Source organism: Hordeum vulgare, chromosome 7H (genome assembly GCF_904849725.1).
Source record: "Hordeum vulgare subsp. vulgare chromosome 7H, MorexV3_pseudomolecules_assembly, whole genome shotgun sequence".
Classification (NCBI taxonomy): domain Eukaryota; kingdom Viridiplantae; phylum Streptophyta; class Magnoliopsida; order Poales; family Poaceae; genus Hordeum; species Hordeum vulgare.
In genome coordinates this window covers 15,344,407-15,363,773 of record NC_058524.1, presented here as the reverse complement: position 1 = coordinate 15,363,773, position 19,367 = coordinate 15,344,407, and the positions used below count along the sequence as shown (strand labels likewise).

The following is a 19,367-nucleotide window of genomic DNA, read 5'->3' as shown; positions in this document are numbered from 1 at the left end:
CTGTCTTTGGGTCCAGCTTTCCCCCATGCCCATAAAACCAATTCCTGCACCTTTCAGGCCAAGTGGATGTTTGCGGAGTGACCCCTGCATCAATCATCTTGTGATCGAATTCATCCCACTTAGGAATGCCACTCTTGTAGCCACATGGCCCTAGAGAATGGTGATGCTCTTTTTTTGAGCATTTTCCTTGTTTATCCTCGCCCGCTCCTTAGCTATTTCCGATTGCTTGAACTGCACGAATAACTCCTAGTGATCGTCTATCTTCTCGTATTGTCCAGTGAGTTCTGGAGTCTTGCCTTGTTTGCCGAAGTCGGCCCATAACCTTTTCTTCCAGTTGCAGAATTGGGTGGCCATCTTCTTAAGAGCAAACTTCTTGGCTTTCTCACGTTGTTTATCTAAGAAATTCTCTCGTAGGGTGAAATGTGTCATGAGCATATCCCAAAGCAGATTTTTTGCTCTTTCGTCCACAAAACTAACTTCTCGATCTTGCTTTGGCCTATGCCATTCTTCAATGGAGATATGGATTTGGTCCCTGACAATAACTCTGCAGACATAAAAATTTGGATGCATTCTTTCTGGGATCAGTTGGTTCTCCACCTAATGTTATCGAGTCAATCTTGTACCTTGTGCCCTCGGGTAACTTTTTGGTCGGGCCTCATACTGCCCTGCTCGTAGAAGATTTGCGTCATAATCACGTGGCAGTCATGAGACTTTAGGTTCTTGAATTTTTTTCTCTGCCATATTTATTATTCCCTTTATATTCGGCGAGTATCCACACGGGACCTTCATACTGAGCAGGCATTCAAATAATATTTCCTTCTCTTCTTTGGTAAGAGTGTAGCTTGTAGGACCTTCATACTGCTTTGGATGCATGCCGTCTTTTTCGTGCATACATTGCTGGTCCTCCCGTGCCTCCGGTGTACCTTTTGTCTTCCGATACATGCCCAAGAAGCCTAGCAGGTTCACGCAAAGATTCTTCATCACGTGCATCACATCTATTACAGAGCGGACCTCTAGGACTTTCCAATAAGGTAGGTTCCAAAATATAGATTTCTTCTTCCACATGGTGCGTGTCCGTCAACGTCATTCGGAACCGATTGTCCGCTAGGACCCTTTCCAAAAATTACGTTTAAATCCTTGACCATATGAAGTATATGATCGCCAGTACGGTGGTCAGGCTTCTTCCGGTGATCTGCCTCATCTTTGAAATGCTTGCCTTCTTTTCTTAAGAGATGCCTGATCGGAAGAAATCGACGATGTCCTAGGTACACATTCTTCTTACTTTTATCCAAGTATATACTTTTAGTATCATCTAAACAGTGCGTGCATGTGTGGTATCCCTTGTTTGTCTGTCCTGAAAGGTTACTAAGAGCAAGCTAATCATTGATGGTTACAAACAAGAACGCTCGTAGGTCAAATTCCTGTTGTTTGTGCTCATCCCACACACATACATCTTTGATATCCCACAACTGTAAAAGTTCTTCAACTAATGGCCTCAGGTACACATCATTGACATTGCCAGGTTGCTTGGGCCTTGGATGAGCACTGACATCATAATGAACTTCCGCTTCATGCACAACCAAGGAGGAAGGTTATAGATACATAGAGTCACGGACCAAGTGCTATGATTGCTGCTCTGCTCCCCAAAAGGATTAATGCTATCTGCATTTAAACCAAACCAACAGTTCCTTGGGTCATTTGCAAAGTCCGGCCACTCTCTCTCGATTTTCCTCCACTGCGACCCATATGCGGGTACTCTCAACTTCCCGTCTTTCTTACACTCGTCTTTGTGCCATCGCATCAACTTGACATGCTCTTTGTTTTGGAATAAACGTTTCAACCGTGGTATTATAGGGGCGTACCACATCACCTTGACAGGAATCCTCTTCCTGGGGCGCTGGACCTCAACATCGTCATCAGGGTCATCGCGGCTGATCTTATAGCGCTCGACACCGCATAGTAGGCATGCATTCAAATTCCCGTACTCCTCACCGCAGTACAAGATGTAGTCACTAGGGCATGCATGTATCTTCTGCACCTCTAATCCTAGCGGGCAGACAATCTTCTTTGCTTCGTACGTACTATCGGGGAATTTTTTCTCCTTTGGAAGCATCTTTTTAATAATTTCAGCAACTTTTCAAAACCATTGTCAGATACACCATTCTTTGCCTTCCATTGCAGCAATTTCAGTGTGGTACCCAGCTTCTTCTTGTCATCTTCGCAATTTGGGTGCAGCAATTTCTTGTGATCCTCTAACATGCGCTGCAACTTCAGCTTTTCCTTTTCACATGCGCAGTTTCTCTTTGCATCAGCAATGGCCCGACCAAGATCATCAGCAGGCTCATCTGGTGCCTCTACTTTAGCTTCTTCCCCCATTGTAGTACCATCGTATTCAGGGAACGAAGGATAGTCGTCATCATCATCTTCTTCTTCATTCTCTTCCATTAGAACCCCTTTTTCTCCGTGCTTGGTCCAACAGTTATAGCGGGACATGAAATCGGACGTAAACACATGGACGTGAATGACTCTTGACTTAGAGTAAGTTTTATCATTCTTAGAGACAGCACATGGACAACACATAAAACCACCCCGCTGGTTTGCCTCAGCCGTACGCAGAAAACTCTGCAAGCCATTAATGAACTGGGGAGAGGCCGGTCATCGTACATCCATTGCCGGTTCATCTTTATTACACAAGACCGAAAAGACCAAATTAATACAAGTTAACACATAAGGTTCATACACACTTATTCTCATAAAATAACATAGAAGAGTTTCTAGCTAAAGCATTTAAATGCAACAACAAATGCGATCAAAATCTCAACTAAGGTAAAAAATTGATCCAACAACATAGTGATACCAAGCCTCTTTATTAAGGGCATAATTTCTAATCCTTCTAATCTTCAAGCGCATTGCATCCATCTTGATCTTGTGATCATCGACGGCATCGGCAACATACAACTCTAATTTCATCTTCTCTTCTTCAATTCTTTTCAAAAAAAAATTCAAATACTCATTTTCTTTATCAGCTAAATTTTACTTGTCGACAAGAGGGTCGATTGCAATTTCCGGTTTACACACCTCCTAGATAAAAATATCTATATCAACTTGATGGGCATAATTGTTATATAAATGAGAAATGCAAAAAATAGTTATAAAAGAGAATATACCGCATCCGAATCATAAACCGGACGAGGGCCGGCGGGAACAGATATCAATACCATGACACTATGTATAACAAAATCATACCTACAGGTAATAAAACTATCTAAAATCATATAAAAATAAGATTTTTTTTTGAATAAAAATGATAAGAACAAGAGGAACACCAAGGTGGTGCCGGCGACGAGACGGTGCGGGCGATCGACGATGGTTATGACGGAGACGGGAAGGCACTAAGTAAACCACACCTACACATATGCAAACTACGAAGTTAATTCGAGTTCAAATTGCATATAAATCAAATAAACTCTCACATAGTTACTCCCAAAATAAAACCCACAAAATCACTATATAATTATGGAGCATTTAGCAATGAGAGATGAAAAGACAAAGTTGCTAACCTTTGTGAACACTTGGATTGGATGGGGTACCTCAAATCTTGATAAACCTGTGGAAAGATGGAGGATGAACTCGAGCAAGGCAAGAAAACAGAGGAGAGAAAGGGGAAAACAGAGAGCTTCGGCTCGGGTTGGACGAAGCAGTATATATAGGGATACTTTTAGTCCCGGTTGGTGATACAAAACGGGACTAAAAACCTATATCTAGTCCCGATTTGTTACCAACCGAGACTAATGGCCCTCGCGGGGAGCCCAGCCTGACAAAACCCTGCCACCACCTCTTTAGTCTCGGTTAGTAACACAAACCAGGACTAAAAGTTCCTAATAAACCGGGACTAAAAGCATTCCTCACGAACCAGGACTAATGATCATATTAGTCCCGGTTCAAGAGCAAACCGGGACTAATAATCCAAACGTAAAGCCTGTTTTCTACTAGTGGTCATATAATCCAATTTTTTCTTATTTTCTTGATGTCCTCAAGTCATTACGACATAGACTCATACTTGCGCTCAAATTATGTTTTTCGGAAGATTATAAACATAAGCAAAAATGCACTAAAACATAATAAATTAAGTTTTTGGACATTTTAAAAAAATGCACTAAAACTCATACTTTCGAGCGGTTTGATATGATCACCATCGTTAGCTCTTCATCGTCCAATGCCCATACATACGTAGCCATCCGACACTTAAAAAGCGAATGCCTTCACGAATCCAGAGCTCCACGACATATCGAACATTAAACTGTTCCCGCCGTCTGCTTATGTTTACGAACATTGCGCGTTGGTAGTGATGTTTTTTGCTAGCCGTCAAGCAAAAGTTCTGACCTACGAAGGGATCTTGACACCCCAAAGCTTGGACCATGACTTCTTGTCAGAATCGTCATTGGAGTGGCCCCGATTGTGCTCAAATCAGTTTGTATGTTGATGCTTTGTTGCTGACAATAACCGATAAGCCGATCTCACAAAGAGCACCCCCTTCTTGTCATAATGTCATGACCAGAGACCCTGGTCCAATCTGGAGCTAAGAGGGACGTTTAAAATTGCTTATTTGTCCATAAAGAGGAAAGGTCGTCGAATCAAGTGTTGGACAACCGAGCGGGGCGCCCCTATGTCTTGCTTTAAGCGAGCACAGGGGCAAGCCTCGTGTAAAAGGGAGGCGAGATGGGTCGGCCAGCCGCGCGGGAGGCCACGGCCTTTTTTTGTTCTTGTTTTGTTCTTTCTTATTTTTTAAAGTTTATTTACACTTTAAAATATTCTACATACATATGCAAAACACTCTTCAAAAACAAATTTGGAATTTTTTGAAATGAGTTTGACAAATGTTGAATAAGTATTAAAAAATATTAAATAAGTATTTGAAAAATGTTGCAAAATTATTTGAAAATTTAGAATAAGTATTCAAAATTGTTGAAAATGTATTTAAAAAATGCTGAACGAGTATTAATAAAATATTAAACAAGTATTTGAAAAATGTTGAATGATTATTAAAAATCTTGAACAAGTATTTCAAATGTTGAAGAAGTATTATGAATGTTGAAAAAGTATTTAAAAAATGTTGAACGAGTATTTGAAAAATGTTGAACATGTATTTGTAATTGTTTGAATAAGTATTAAAGATTTGAACACGCATTTGAAAAATTTTGAATAAGCGTTTGAATATTGTCGAACGTGTATACACAAATTATTGATCACTTATTAATAAACATTTTTAAAATATACGAAAATGTAGAGTGAACAAGAAAACAAACATAAGGAGAAAAAATAAAAGAAAAAATGGAGAAGACAAAAGAAAACCAAACAAAAAAGTAGAGAAGACAAGATAAAACAAAACAGAACAAAATAAAAGGGAAAAGGTAAAAAGAAAACGAGAGAGAACCGAGTAAAAATGAAGAAAGAGAAAGAAAAGAAAAATAAAGTAAAAACAGAAATAAAGTGAAAATGAAGATAAATAGCCTCCGGTTAGATGGCGATATCGCGTTGATGGGCGGACTCACGGACGCGTCCAACCCAACCCAAGGAGGTATCATCAGGTGACACGATCCGCTGTCGGAGTCGGACGAACTGCCAACCCGGCCAAACTCGATTCCAAACGGACCTCGCCAAATCCCCCGTGTTAAAAGCAGAGCACCACCCTGCTCGTACGCAGCATACAACTCTCCTCAATTCGCGTGATCGAATTCAAAACCCAGCACGCACGCAGCAATGGAGGTCGACGAGCTCATAGCGTCCTTCGGTGCGGTCACGATGCACGGCACCAACCGGCCACGGGCCTCCATCCCGGCGGCGACGGTAGACGAGCTGACGACGTCCTTGAGGGCAGTAACCATGCACGACTCGGACGCCGCCGTGGGTGTCCGACCACAGGTCCCCGTCCCGGTGACGCCGGTGGACCACGATGAGCCCGCGACGGGCGAGGAGGCGTGCACGCTGCGGGTGCGGCTCCCGGACGGGCGGTTCATCTACAAGAGCTTCGGCGCCGGGCGTCCGGCGACGGCGCTGTTCCGGTACTGCCACTCGGCGCTTACCGCCTGCTCAGGCGGAGCGGCCGCGACGCCGCCGTTCAGGCTCGTGACGCTCGCCGGCGGCGCCACCGTGGAGATACGCCCTGACGAGTCGCCGCTGCGGGACCTCGGGCTGCACCACTGCACCATCCACCTGGTCTTCTGGGTTTAGCCGGCCGGCCATAGCCCTACCCGCCACGCATCGAGTCGGGGTTATTGATGTCACTGAAACGCTAGCTCCAACCGAGTAACAGGTGATCAACGAGGTGGCGAGGTGCACGACGAGACCAGCAACAACAGGTGATCAACGAAGTGCACGACGAGACCAACAAGCAAGAACAGGTGATCAACAAGGAGCAGGGCGAGTATAATGTTACAATAAGTCTGTAATCACACCATCGAACAGGTGATCGGCACAAGGTCATATGAGGAGAGCCATGATTTGCCGTCCAGCCATGGTTGAGCCATGCTCGGAGGAGATGGAGGTCGAGGAAGGTAGTGTACACAACGGGGTAGTCTTGTGTTTGTTCGCCCACGGGAGCCAAAACCGGCTGCAGATCTGCAATGTTTGTGTTGTTTTGCGTTCTTTGTATTGTTTTCTTTTTTCTTGTTATTAATGGAGCTTTGCACTATCCAAGTAGGAGCAACTCTAAGATCATCTCCAATAGAGCATCTCCAATAGGTGATGTAACTGTAAAATAAACTAACTTTTACATCTATAAGGTCTAAAGACACGTTTGCGAAAGATGAGGTAGATGCAAAAAAGTTACATCACCTGCTACAAATGATGTAAAATACAATACCAAAAGATGTAAATTTACATCTCCAACCACCCGGTCGAAATCTAAACCCGGATGCAAAACCGTCAGCCGTGCGCCAAACCAACCGCCCTGAAAAATTTCCCCTCCCTTCCTCCGGCTGGCCGGCTAACTCGATGCGTCACACGAAACTTAGCGTGTGTAGTTTGTAGAGGAACCATAGTTTTAAATAGCCCGCTATAGCCTTTTCAGCAGGGTGCCGCTAAATGGTATCATGTACAAATATGCCGCTATAGCCCGCTATAGCTTCGCTATAGCTGATTTAGAGGCTCGCCGCTATTTGCCGTAGCCGCTATTTAAAACATTGAGAGGAACTGATTTAAATTTCACTTAATCTTCCTTTACTAAATATTGAGGGTAATATATACACTTTATATAATGGAAGAAAGCTCAATCTACACAAAAAGTTTAACTTCCCCAAGCATAGTAGGTGACAAAAATTATCATGCACAATGAGTGACTTCGCAAAAAAAAAAGACTACACATGATGGATGTCATGTACATGTCCTAAAAGGGATTCATATATGATTGCTGAATTTTATCTCATTCCACACAAATCTTGGTTTCTCGCTTTCTTAGTAGTCTTATCCGTGTATCATCTTAAAACTGATAATATATGTCTTGCACAATGCAAGGCTTAATCTAAGTTACTGTACAAGTGCAATTCTCTCATTAACTAAGCTAATGTGTGCTGACAGCTAGGAGGTATTCCGTTCTATCTAGTACCTCGAACCACACTATACTAATTAAACGAATGTTTGAACTCATACATCGGACTCAGCATACTCACATGTTTGAGAGCCATTCTTGGAGACATTAAACATGTGAAATCCCCTCAGTCGTAAGGTTTTGGAAACTACTTCGAAGGCCAAAATTATGAACCCTATCAAAGTATACAAGCTGGTCAGTTTCCTCTAATATCTCAACATGTGCGATGACAGGCAAAAGGTTGTAGAAATAATATCTAGCTTACTGTAGATGGTGTTTGGTACATAAAAATTGGATTCTGATTTCGAAGTAAGAAATCAGAGAAGAGAGCAATACAGATAGTGCAACCATTGATGGAGAAATATGAGTGTATATATTGAGCCCAACATGCAAGAAACTAAACAAAGGAGAAGCATGTGAGAAGTATGATACAAAGGTACAAAACTCATGATCACTACTGTTGGTTAGGATTGTTTAGACGTGTGAGAGATACGACTCATTTCGTCTCGCACTTCAAACTGAGAAAATGTATGAGTCTGAAAGTCTAGCTTCTGTGTTCATCGCTGCAAAGTTATCATGGCCCTTGGAGGACTAAAAAAGCTAACCCGCCTCATACGGCCGGACAGGCCGCCCGATCACTGACCGGTCATGAAATTTTGAACAGACGGGTATTTTAAATGGGCCTCAAACGCCCAGGTCAACATGCACCCCTTATATACAGCCCAAATAGGAGGTGGCTATGGGGCGACCAGGCGCGCCCGGGCAGTCCCTCCACGTCGGACCCGACAGCCCGACCCCACCATACAACTACACCAAATCCTTGAAACTCATCCTCCTCCTCCTGTCGCCCTCCAACCTTTACCGTGCTCGAGCCCTCGCCGTCATGATCCGCTGTCAGTCACCATGCTCCCCATCCTAACCACCGGTTCCTGTCCGTCGCCGTGATGTCTTCCAGCCTGTCCCCGACCGCCATGACTGAGAGGCGGTCCGCCTCGTTCATCGGTGACCCTTCCTCCACTTCGTCTTGCAAGGCGGAGAACGTCCCTCGAAAGCTGCGGCGTCGCCGGCAGCAAGAGAGGGGGGCGGTGGCGGTGTCGCATGAAGGTGTGGACATGGTCGAGGAGCTGTCTTCCCCACCATGCCCGGCTCCCCGCACCCCATCCATCCTAGCACCGAGGCGGATTATGTTGTCTGACACCTTTGGGATTGAGAAGGATTCGACCGTCGGCCGAGCCATTCAGGCGATCGACAAATATGATTCGCCGCAGCTCGTACGGTAGCAGATGAGCATGGGCACCGGCGGCGCTCGGGCTACACTCTACATGTTCGACGGAATAACATAACAAGACCGGATACATTTTTTTGCTCATGTCCGATCAAATATTCAATGTTTTGCATCAAATAATTTGCACATGAAGAATACTTGCAAATCCTAATCATCTAGGAGGCGTACTTGGCAAGCATTATCAATGACAATGAAGACCCCTTCATTGTCATTCCCCTTCCTCCGCTAAGGGCAGTCCCTCTTAAAGTGGCCGCGTTAGTTGCAACAAAACAACACCACACGTCGTCGAGCCGCTGCCAGCAACCAATCGTCGTCCTTGATCCGTGGCACACCGCCACCACCACGGATCGGCGGGCACCAGCCGATGCAGCCACGCCACAACTCGCCCGCCGCGGATGCCGTTTGACACCGCCAGATCTGAGCCCGAACCCCAGATCCGACGTCATCCGCACTCCCATGCCTCCGTGCCGTCGAGGCCGCCGCCCCGGCTTGCCCGCGCCGAGGAAAACCCGTGCCGCCCGACGACCGGATCTAGTCGCCGCAGTCCAGGCGCGCCCCACCGCCGTTGATGCCCGCCACGCCACTTGCACTAGTGTGCCGCCCCCGCCACCCGCACGACGCCACTCCGTCGCACCCACCACCGCGTGACGTTCCGGCCCAGGGGAGCACGCCTGCGCATCCCCCCTCGAGCAGGAAGACGCTAGGGCCGCGCCGCTGCCGGCATCGGTCGGGCTATGGCCGACAATGCCCTCTGACGACGGCGAAGCAGGGGGGACGGGACGGGCGCTCGACGCGATCTAGGTCGTCCTCGTGGTTGCCGGGCGACACAGGAGGGGGGAGAAAGTTCTTTCTCTACTTATTTTCCCTCCTAATTGAGGTCTGATCGGGAGAAACTATGTCAAAGCATCAAAACAGTGAAATCAGTTTCCGCGGGGCACCCCGTGTCAGCCCGGCAACCTCGCCACGTATCAGAAAGCACGCAAAATGGGCAAGGCCTGCGCCGCGAGGAGAATCGTCATTATCGCCGGCCGGACACCGTCCCACGCAGCCGCTCTGCGGGACAGAGCGCTAGTACTGTACTAGGATAGCGGCGAGCCGTGGACGCGTCCGGCGTCCGGCGCCAGGGCACGAGCCGAGCCGCCCATCCGGTCCTGCCTCACGTGCTTCCCTTGAGATACGGAGCTCCAGCGTGCTGGTACTAGTATAGTAGTAGGAGTACACCGTAGTGTGACGCACTGCCGCGGTACGGTGCCGGCCGCCCAAGACCGACGGAAAAGCCCGTCTCCACGTGCCTCCTCCCCCTTCCGGTCTCCCTCCTTCCTCCGCTTCGCTTCAGGGAAAGCGTACAAGTCCCAACTCTTCTAGTTGCAGGTCGGGATGAGATTGCGACGTACGGACGACTGCTTTGTCCCGAGCCAAGCAATGGCCACCACGCCAGCACGGCTTCCCCTTCCTTCCGCCACCATGTCCAGCTCCCCCTCCCCGTCTCCCGCCACGCGCCGCCCCTTCCAACCCGCGTCCCTTTCTCTGCCCCCGCCGGCCGCCCGAACCCTATATATACATACATGTCGTCGCTCTCCTTCCTCCCTCCCTCCCGACCATACGACCTCGATCACAAAACCATTGCTAGCCAGCTGCAGATAAGCGAATCCATCGACCAATCGATACCTTACAAGATGGACCACTGCGGCGTGGGCCTCTATGGCGAGTACGCGACGGTGACGTCGGCGCCGCCCAAGCGGCCGGCGGGGCGGACCAAGTTCAGGGAGACGCGGCACCCGCTGTACCGGGGCGTGCGGCGGCGCGGCGCCGCGGGGCGGTGGGTCTGCGAGGTGCGCGAGCCCAACAAGAAGTCCCGCATCTGGCTCGGCACCTTTGCCACGCCCGAGGCCGCCGCGCGCGCCCACGACGTCGCCGCGCTCGCGCTCCGGGGCCGCGCCGCCTGCCTCAACTTCGCCGACTCCGCGGCCCTGCTCCGCGTCGACCCGGCCACGCTCCGCACGCCCGAGGACATCCGAGCAGCCGCCATGGCGCTCGCCCAGGCCGCCTGCCCCCACGACGCCGCGTCCTCCTCTGCCCCCGCCCTGAAGGCGGCCTCCGCTCCGGCGCCAGCGATGGTGATGGTGCAGGAGGCCGCCGCGGCGCCGTACGACAGCTATGCCACGGCCCTGTACGGCGACTTGACGGACCTGGACATGCATTCCTACTACTGCTACGACGGGATGAGCGGCGGCGGCGACTGGCAGAGCATCCCGCGTATGGACGGAGCCGACGAAGACGGCATCTACGGCGCAGGAGACGTCGCGCTCTGGAGCTACTGATTGTCTGAGATTGATCGGCCGGTTTGTTCAGCTACCGGGTCCTGCTCAAGTGCTGCTGCGCAACGTCGTCATACGATGAAGAAGATGAAACAGAGTTCCTGGGGAAGAAAGATCCATGCCAGCCGCAGGACATGTCACAGCACCACCGGCAGGCCGGCGCCGCCTCCTCCGCGTGCCCATGCAATCTGTCGATCGGCAGGGCGTACTTCTTCTGGGAGGTCACGTGGTCAGAACGGACTGAGATTTGAGCGAAGTGTTGCCTGAACGCACGACATACTTGCATCAGCGAGTTTCAAGCACGCCTACTCTGCTTCCCCTGTTCTTCAAAAGTGGCGCTAAAACTGCACAATCCCACATGAGCTAGTTTTCGTAGGGTATAGTGCTAGCAAAAATATGCACACCCAGTTTGCTGAGTGATTATACAACCAGAAGACCTCACTCCAATTTATTTTTCCCTTCTATGTAAATACTCCCTCTGTTCATAAATATACGTCATTTTAGAGATTTACATATAAACTATATATAAATGTATATAAATGCTTTTTAAGTGTACGTTTATTCATTTTGCTTTATATGTACTTCATCCATCCTAAAATAAGTGTCGCCGTTTTAGTATTAAATTTATACTAACTTAGTACAAATTTTGCAACATTTATTTTGGAACAGCACGAGTAATTCATATTGAAATCTTTAAAAAAACTTATATTTAGTTACAGAAAAGTTAACTAAATATAAGATTTTATATTTATATGCAGATCTAGTTACATATGGGATCTAGTTATAAGATGACTATTCAAAAGATCTAGTTATAAGATGTTATGAACATTTTAATATGAACTAGTGGATATTTTAATACGATCTAGCGTGGAACGACGGCATCGGGCGAAGGGGCGGCACTCTGCAGGGTGGCGCCACGAGGCTTGGCTTGGGGCGACCGGTGATGGCGTCTTAGCGCGGCAGAGCGAGGGGCTGCACATCCAGGAGGCGGCGGGGCGTGGGTTTGGAGAGGACGGCGCATCGGCGTGGCAGCTCCTTATCCAGAGCTGGGCGGGGTGCTCCTCTGGTCGTCGGCTCACGGGCGGTGCGGGCGGAGGCAGCGAGGTCCGGACGCCGCCAGCGATCTTTGCTGATGGTGGTGGCTGGTGTGGGGGTGTGCCATGGTGAAGGTTCGGCGGCGTCTCCGCTCGTCGGTGTTTGCTGTCGGTGAGGTTGATGGCTCCTGCATGACGGTGGCGTTGTCCTCTCGTAGGAGGTGTGTGGGCTAGCGGGCTTGTGGACCAGTGGTGCTGCACCGCCGGTTGCGTTGGGGTGTTCGGCGATGGCTTCAGGTGAAAGCCTAGACGGCACGACGTGCGTGTACGTCGTTTTCCGCTTTGGGGTCGTTGTGGAGCCTCTCCTCGCCCAACACCTACATACCATGGCCATCGGGTGAAAGACTAAGACACCATAGTGAGTCGGATGACGACGTCGTTCTCCCACGTCGCTACCCCCTTGGGGACGTTACCTGGAGGGTCATCGGTCTCCCTCGTGCTTTCCCGGAGTTGGACACGAACAACATCGTGGTCGGCAGGTGCCCGACTGGCGATGTGAATGGTTGGCGTGACTTCTTGTGTGGTAACGATGACGACTTCGAGTGAAGTTGGATTGCTGCTAAATTTTGGTAGTCGGCCTCATCTGTCGTGTTGGAGGGCTTGCCGCGCCACCAAATTTTGTTAGTCACTTCGTCTTCCTGGGGTTAGAGCTGCTGAGGCGGGGCCTTTCGGCGACGATGACGCGAGGCGGGTGGTCGGTTGTGGCGCTGGCTCGGCTCAGGCTCCGTGATTTTCTCCTACAATGATCGTGGAGAGAGTCGGAACTGCGTGATAGTTGACGCGTGCGGTTGACTGTTTGACAATGGCCGACGTGGGCCACGTCGTTTGCTTGCGGTGAGGGATATATTGATGGTCGTCGATCGTGGAGTCGGAGTCGCCCTTGTGTAGGTCGTTAATGGCGATGACACGGGTTGCAGCCTCGACGGTGTTCTCTCCTCGATGACGTGTGTGCGTTTTTATGTGGGTTGTCAGGCCGCCCTATGTTTCCCGTGTGAACGTGTTGTGACGGTTTTCGTCCGGTTCTCGTTAATCAATCGGGTAATTCTCTTTTTTCTTACTTAATGAGCTAAGACAAATCTTTTGCCTACGTTTCAAAAATAAAATAAAAATGTTACTCTAAATTTTGTTTCTTTGCACGGAGAAAGCACTTTTATCCTGTTTAACATCCAAATTATCGAACGCGCATGTGACACTAATGAGAACAGCTATCGAAATATCAGAATTTTTATATTTTATTTAATATTTATTCTTGCATTTTTTGTTTATTCGAGAGCATATGCACCCGAGAACATCGCCGATCCCCTCCTCTCTCCTCGCTTCCATTATTCCATAGGTATAGTAGCCATGCCACGCTTCCCTCGGCAATGTGATGGATCCTGCAGATCCACCAGGTGCGGCATGATCGGTTCATTTTAGTCAGATTCAATGAAAGAAAACTCAAACGTCTACTGGCATGTACAATCAACATATAAATGAGAAACTAAAATAAAACAGGATAGTTGGCGACATAAGTTTCCATGAATTTAGTAAGCATTTGAATTTTTTGGTAAATGAGAGTAAATATTGCGACGTGAGGAGTATCCTCTGATTCGGGGCATCGTCGGGTGCTACGGTCCCTAGGCCATCGGATCTAAGATCCAACGACACAGGGCCCCTAAAATTTCAGGGGGGCAGTCATGGGCCACGTTTGTTATACGGAGTACATGCCTTTGTAGAACTAGGCGCTACAGCTTCCATGACTGGGCCTTGTTGGCCTCATCGTTCTAGCTTGTTGTGTGCTTCGAATTTCGAAGCTTACGATCAGTGGATTGATCGATAAATCGCGTCACGGAGATCAGTCGTAGTTTATGTTTCCGAGTGGCTTCATGACTCAATGGATTGATCGATTAGGTGATTACCCAAGCACTTTTATTACGTTCGTGTAAGTCAAACATCTAGGCCATCTATTTTTGACTAAAGTTTTTTCTTTCTCATAACGACAAGTGTATATGTTCATCTTAGCAAAGATTATCTTGCATAATTATGTATCTGATCGGTTTGTCTTAGCACACACTATATGGATTAATTCTATTTTCATTGGATGTCTCCAAAGGGATGAGCAATTATATTAACATGTTATTTCACCTTTCACGTGCATCTGCATCCGTTCACCAGTTTAATTCTTTATAAATGATTGCTATTTCTAAACTAAGAAAATCAAATTCTGGGTCCACATTTTAAGTTTCACACCCGGGCCCCCAAATTCCTCGAAACGTCCGGACCAGGGCGTCGTAGCTCTTGTACCTGTGCGTATTTTTTCCAACTCCTCAATGGCTTTTGTTCAAAAGTGCCCGTCATCTCACCGAGGCTCTCGGATATGAGATGCGAGCTTGTACGGGAGCACCTGGGCTTACATGACATGCTCCCGAAGCACCTGATATTTTTCCTTGCTGACATGAAACCAGGGGTAAAAAAGGGAATTCAGCCTTAAGAAACACGTGGCCGTCTCACGATTTTCCATTAAACTATTCCGTAGGTGACCTCACCCGAACCCATAGTCTTCTAGGTTCGTATATCCATGGATTATGTAAGGAGACACGTGTCACCTAGGTAGGGAAAAGCACTGCTACCTGGACTTGGCCATATGAAAAGCGTACTGCGATGCCTGACGGTGACCTCACCTGTCTCCTTCCGTTCCGTTCCGCGACGGCGACTCTCTGAATTAACAAACCGAACCGAGCGAGACGGGAGTGCACGAGACGCATCCACTCCTACCAGCGACGTGCCCAAGATTCATTCACCGACCGAATCTATCTTAGTCCCCGCGACGGTCACATAATACGTCAGGTGACAGTTCGTGCCCCGCTGGGCCGCCCGCGCAAACTTAACGCGTCTTCTCTTCCTTGTTCTGCCCGATCTTTGATCGGCCGGCCAGCCATGGCCGGTGCCAATAATTAACCAACACTTGCCCGACAACTACGACCAGCAGTATTCTTAATCGCCTCAACAAGAATGAGGCTCCACGTGCACCGGCTGACACTCCACACATCCTCACTCCAGAGCTCGGATGCGATGCAACAGTGCGTCATGCATGCTTGCGTTATCCCAGTTTCTTTTCTTTTTTCAACAGGTGAAATCCCAGTTCATAGTTGCATCTTTTACTCCCTTCGATCCGTAATACTACTTGTCGCTCAAACTGATGTGCTCCAGTGTCATATGCATCAGTTTGAATGCAAAGTAATACTCATGGACTAAAAAAACATAAAATCTCACATGAAGCTTTACATGAAGATCCTTCAAACCCGTTTTGAAACGCTCGGACAGCCCGTCCGGTCACAAAAGATTGATCCAGTCGGACACCTCATATCCTTCTTAAATATGAAGACGATATGAAAACTTGCGATCGCGTCCGAACACGTCCGTCACGTAGAACGCGTCCCCATCTTGGATCCCTTTTTTTTTCTTGTTTATTCATTCTTTTCTCTCTCTTTTTTCTTCTTCACACGTTACGTGTAAGTGATCGGATATATAAGAAAAAATATGAATGATGCGGCTACGTGGATAAAAAGGTGAGAATTTAAAACGAACACGGCCGATAACTGATCGATTGTGGTCGCGGACGTTTGAGGAGATGAATTTGTAAGTTTCAACCGTATATGCTCTTACACCGCAGACAGAAAAATAAAGATAAAGTGTCTCAGAATATATTTTGAACAAGTAGTAGTACTACTACTTTCTTTGGGAAACCAATAGTAGTAGTCAATACTGCTTCTAGTCGAACTGGCAATACACTTCTCCGCAACAACAAACGCAAGAATATGATTTTCGCAACAAATAACACTTGTTATAGTAGTAGTACTAACTAACATCTAAAAAAAAACTTTGCAGGGAAAAAAACTTATTTCAGCTAAATATTGATAAAGCAGAGTTTGTCCCTTATTACTCTACTCCAGCACATGTTACAAAAATTCCAGCCAACCAAAAAATCATCAAAAAATAAAAAAATTATGGAGGGAAACAGGCTGATGCAATTTGCATACCGTTCTCTCTCTCTCTCTGCTTTACGGCCACATAAATAATACGACTAGTGCTACTTCACAACTGATGAAGCTCCCGGCCAACTCTGCTTTGCTTCTTCTTAATCCTACGCTAACTGGAGCGACCAATGGAGCAGCTCGATCAGTAGCTCCAGAGCGCGACCTCGCCGGCACCGTACCCGGAGCCGCCGTTGCAGTCGTCGTCTCCGTCCATGTGCGAGCCGCTCTGCCAGTCGCCGCCGCCGGCGCTCATCCCGTCGTAGTAGTAGGAATGCTGGTCCAGGTCCGCAATGCCGCCGTACTGCATCGCGTAGTCGTCGTACTGCAGCGTCGCGGACTCCTGCATCATCGCCATCATCGCGGGCGCCGTCGCGGACGCCGAGGCTGCCACGGACGGCGACGACGACGCCGACGGCGCGGGCGCGGAGGGGCACGCCGTCTCGGCGAGCGCGATGGCGGCCGCGCGGATGTCGTCGGGGGTGCGGAGCGTGGCGGGGTCGACGGCGAGCAGGGCGGCCGAGTCGGCGAAGTTGAGGCATGCGGCGCGGCCACGGAGCGCGAGCGCGGCGACGTCGTGGGCGCGGGCCGCGGCCTCCGGGCTGGCGAAGGTGCCGAGCCAGATGCGGGACTTCTTGTTGGGCTCGCGCACCTCGCAGACCCACCGCCCCGCGGCGCCGCGCCGGCGCACGCCGCGGTACACCGGGTGGCGCGTCTCCCTGAACTTGGTCCGCCCCGCTGGCCGCTTCGGCGGCGCCGACGTCACCGTCGCGTACCCGCCCTGGCCATTGTCGTCCCCGCCGGCGTAGTAGGCCACGCCGCCGTAGTTGTTGTACTGGTCCATGGCACGAGACGAGGTGGTATCTAGCTGGTGTCAAGGTCTGTGGCAATGGTGGTGACTGGCGAGTGAGGTGATGCTGGGTGCTTGCTTGGGTGAGACTTTGGAATGGGAGCGAGGATGTTCGGATGTATTATAGGATTCGGGGGGAGAGAGAGATCAAAGGCGGGTTTGAATCAGGGGGTAGGGGGCGGCGCGTGGCGGGAGTGAGGTGTGAGCTGGACCTGTGTCCATGGCGTGGGGAGCAGAGGCCGCGAGACGGGTGGACGGATGGATGGATGGATGGATGGATGGGGAAAGCGTGTTGGCCTCATCGGAGTTTGCTTCGCCCGGGAGGGATGCATCGAGGTCGGGGAAAACATCTTGTGGATATCTATTTCTGGAAGGAGATGGGAAGGGGGGAGGGGAGGGCCACGTGGAGATGGCGACGGGGGCTGCCTTTTCCGGTGCTGCTGCCCGTACCTTGCCACAGTCGTGCGTCATGCTTCTGTATACTGGTTTTATGATTGCTTTATTATTAAAATTAAAATTCCTCCAAATCGCTGTATACGCTGGAAACGAAGCATGACGTGATGGTTGCCGCCATGGACAGGCCCGACGCATGGCCGCTCGCTCTTATGGGGGACGCCCGTTCACACCACAGCCACATGCCTGGAGCGTGGGCACGTGATAAGGCGGTGCTGCGGCGACCCGCCGCCGGACCGCGCGGGGACAGGACGGATGGCCGGCGCGTGCCCTCGCGCCGCCCGCGCAAACGCAGGCTGGGACGCGTCCACGCTCGTAGCTGCGTGGGACGGTGGCTCCTGCGTCCTATAGCTAAACTGAAAAGGATGGTGACTGACTCCATCGCTCCTAGCCTCGTCCATAGCCACGGCGAAGACCACCTAGGACGTACGTGGCTTCGCCCAGCTGACACCACAGGATCACCTCTCGTCAACAAACCAATCAGCTGAGCTTCATCATCAAAAAGGGAAAAAAAAAGGAAAACAGTCCAATCCACCACGTGTCCGTATGTCCGATTCGTTGTCGATTGAAGGGACACGCTTTTTCCCGAAAAAAAGAAGAAGGGACACGCTTTTTTTTGTTGCGAGGAGGAGACACGCGTTGCTAGGATGGGACTCCACGTGCCGGGACTCAAGCCTGCCTTTGATTGAACGGGGCGTCACTCGTCACTGCGGGGGTGGGTCGCGGGTCCCCAAGGCGGATTGCCGTTCTATTTTTTACTCTATTTTTGTCGTAAGAAAACACGCGCTTGATCAGACAAACGAGTGGTTGAAGCTCTTGTAATATGCAAGACTTTTTTTTACGAGGAACAGAGAGATTTTATTAAACTGTAACAGAGTTACAATCCTCAGCGATCAGCACAGTGATACATGGAGGTGGTCTAGCCAACCAACATGCAGTGCTATCACCACTATGACCAAAGTTTGCTAAGCAATGTGCAACTCTATTTTGTTCACGACTAATCTTAAGGAAAGAAGCCTCCCTATTCAAAAGTAAACTCTTAATTTCTATCACTAGGACACCATAAGGTGATCTATCATAATTACTAATAGCTTTCATCTTTAGAGCCACAACAGAATCGGATTGCAGCACCACAGGTAACGAAGCATGAATGAAAGCCAGTTGTAGCCCTTCTTTTATTGCTTGTAGCTCCGCCTCAAGTGCATCGTTGCATTGGAACAATTTTGGTAAGACGCAAAGATGACATCCCCTTTGTTATCCTTAAGGATCATCCCCGAACCGGCAGTGCCATCATCAAGGTTGAAAGAGCCATCAGTAGATAAGCCCAACATATTAGCTTCCGGGGCCGGTCACTTCTTAGCCACAGTACTCATGGATGATGGTTTTGGAGGGATTAGCTCAATCACTGGAGATTTGCCTTTCACCATATCCTCCACGCTTAGAGATATGTTCTTGTAAGAATTATAGTAGCTTGCAAGGAAGGAACAAGAGATATCAAACGGGGGTACCGGTTTGCCATGGAAAATTTCATTCTGTAAGTACCATGTCCTTCATAGGACCATGACAATTCTGCTGCGCATGGACTCCGGTGCCTCCACCAGTAAATGAAACAACCATTCCTTACCAGTGCATGTGATGTCCATACGAGGAGGTAAAGGCCAGACTGTCTGCATTGAGTCCCATAGCATCACGGCGTTCGGGCAAACCAGAAGAGCATGAAATGATGATTCCACATCACGATCACATAAAATGCGTGTAGGCTGGGTAGT

At 49.0% G+C, this 19,367-nt stretch overlaps 2 protein-coding genes across 2 annotated transcripts; one reads left to right on the top strand and one right to left on the bottom strand.

Annotated features, from left to right (window-relative positions):
- Window positions 1–10,279: 10,279 nt before the first annotated feature.
- Window positions 10,280–11,738, top strand: LOC123411407 (dehydration-responsive element-binding protein 1C-like). The gene has a single exon (XM_045104349.1). It carries the CDS (start codon window positions 10,436–10,438, stop codon window positions 11,189–11,191), a length of 756 nt encoding a protein of 251 aa, XP_044960284.1. The 5' UTR covers window positions 10,280–10,435; the 3' UTR covers window positions 11,192–11,738.
- A 4,404-nt stretch (window positions 11,739–16,142) lies between these two features.
- LOC123410872 (dehydration-responsive element-binding protein 1C-like) lies at window positions 16,143–17,470 on the bottom strand. The gene has a single exon (XM_045103802.1). It carries the CDS (start codon window positions 17,137–17,139, stop codon window positions 16,441–16,443), a length of 699 nt encoding a protein of 232 aa, XP_044959737.1. The 5' UTR covers window positions 17,140–17,470; the 3' UTR covers window positions 16,143–16,440.
- Window positions 17,471–19,367: the final 1,897 nt, after the last annotated feature.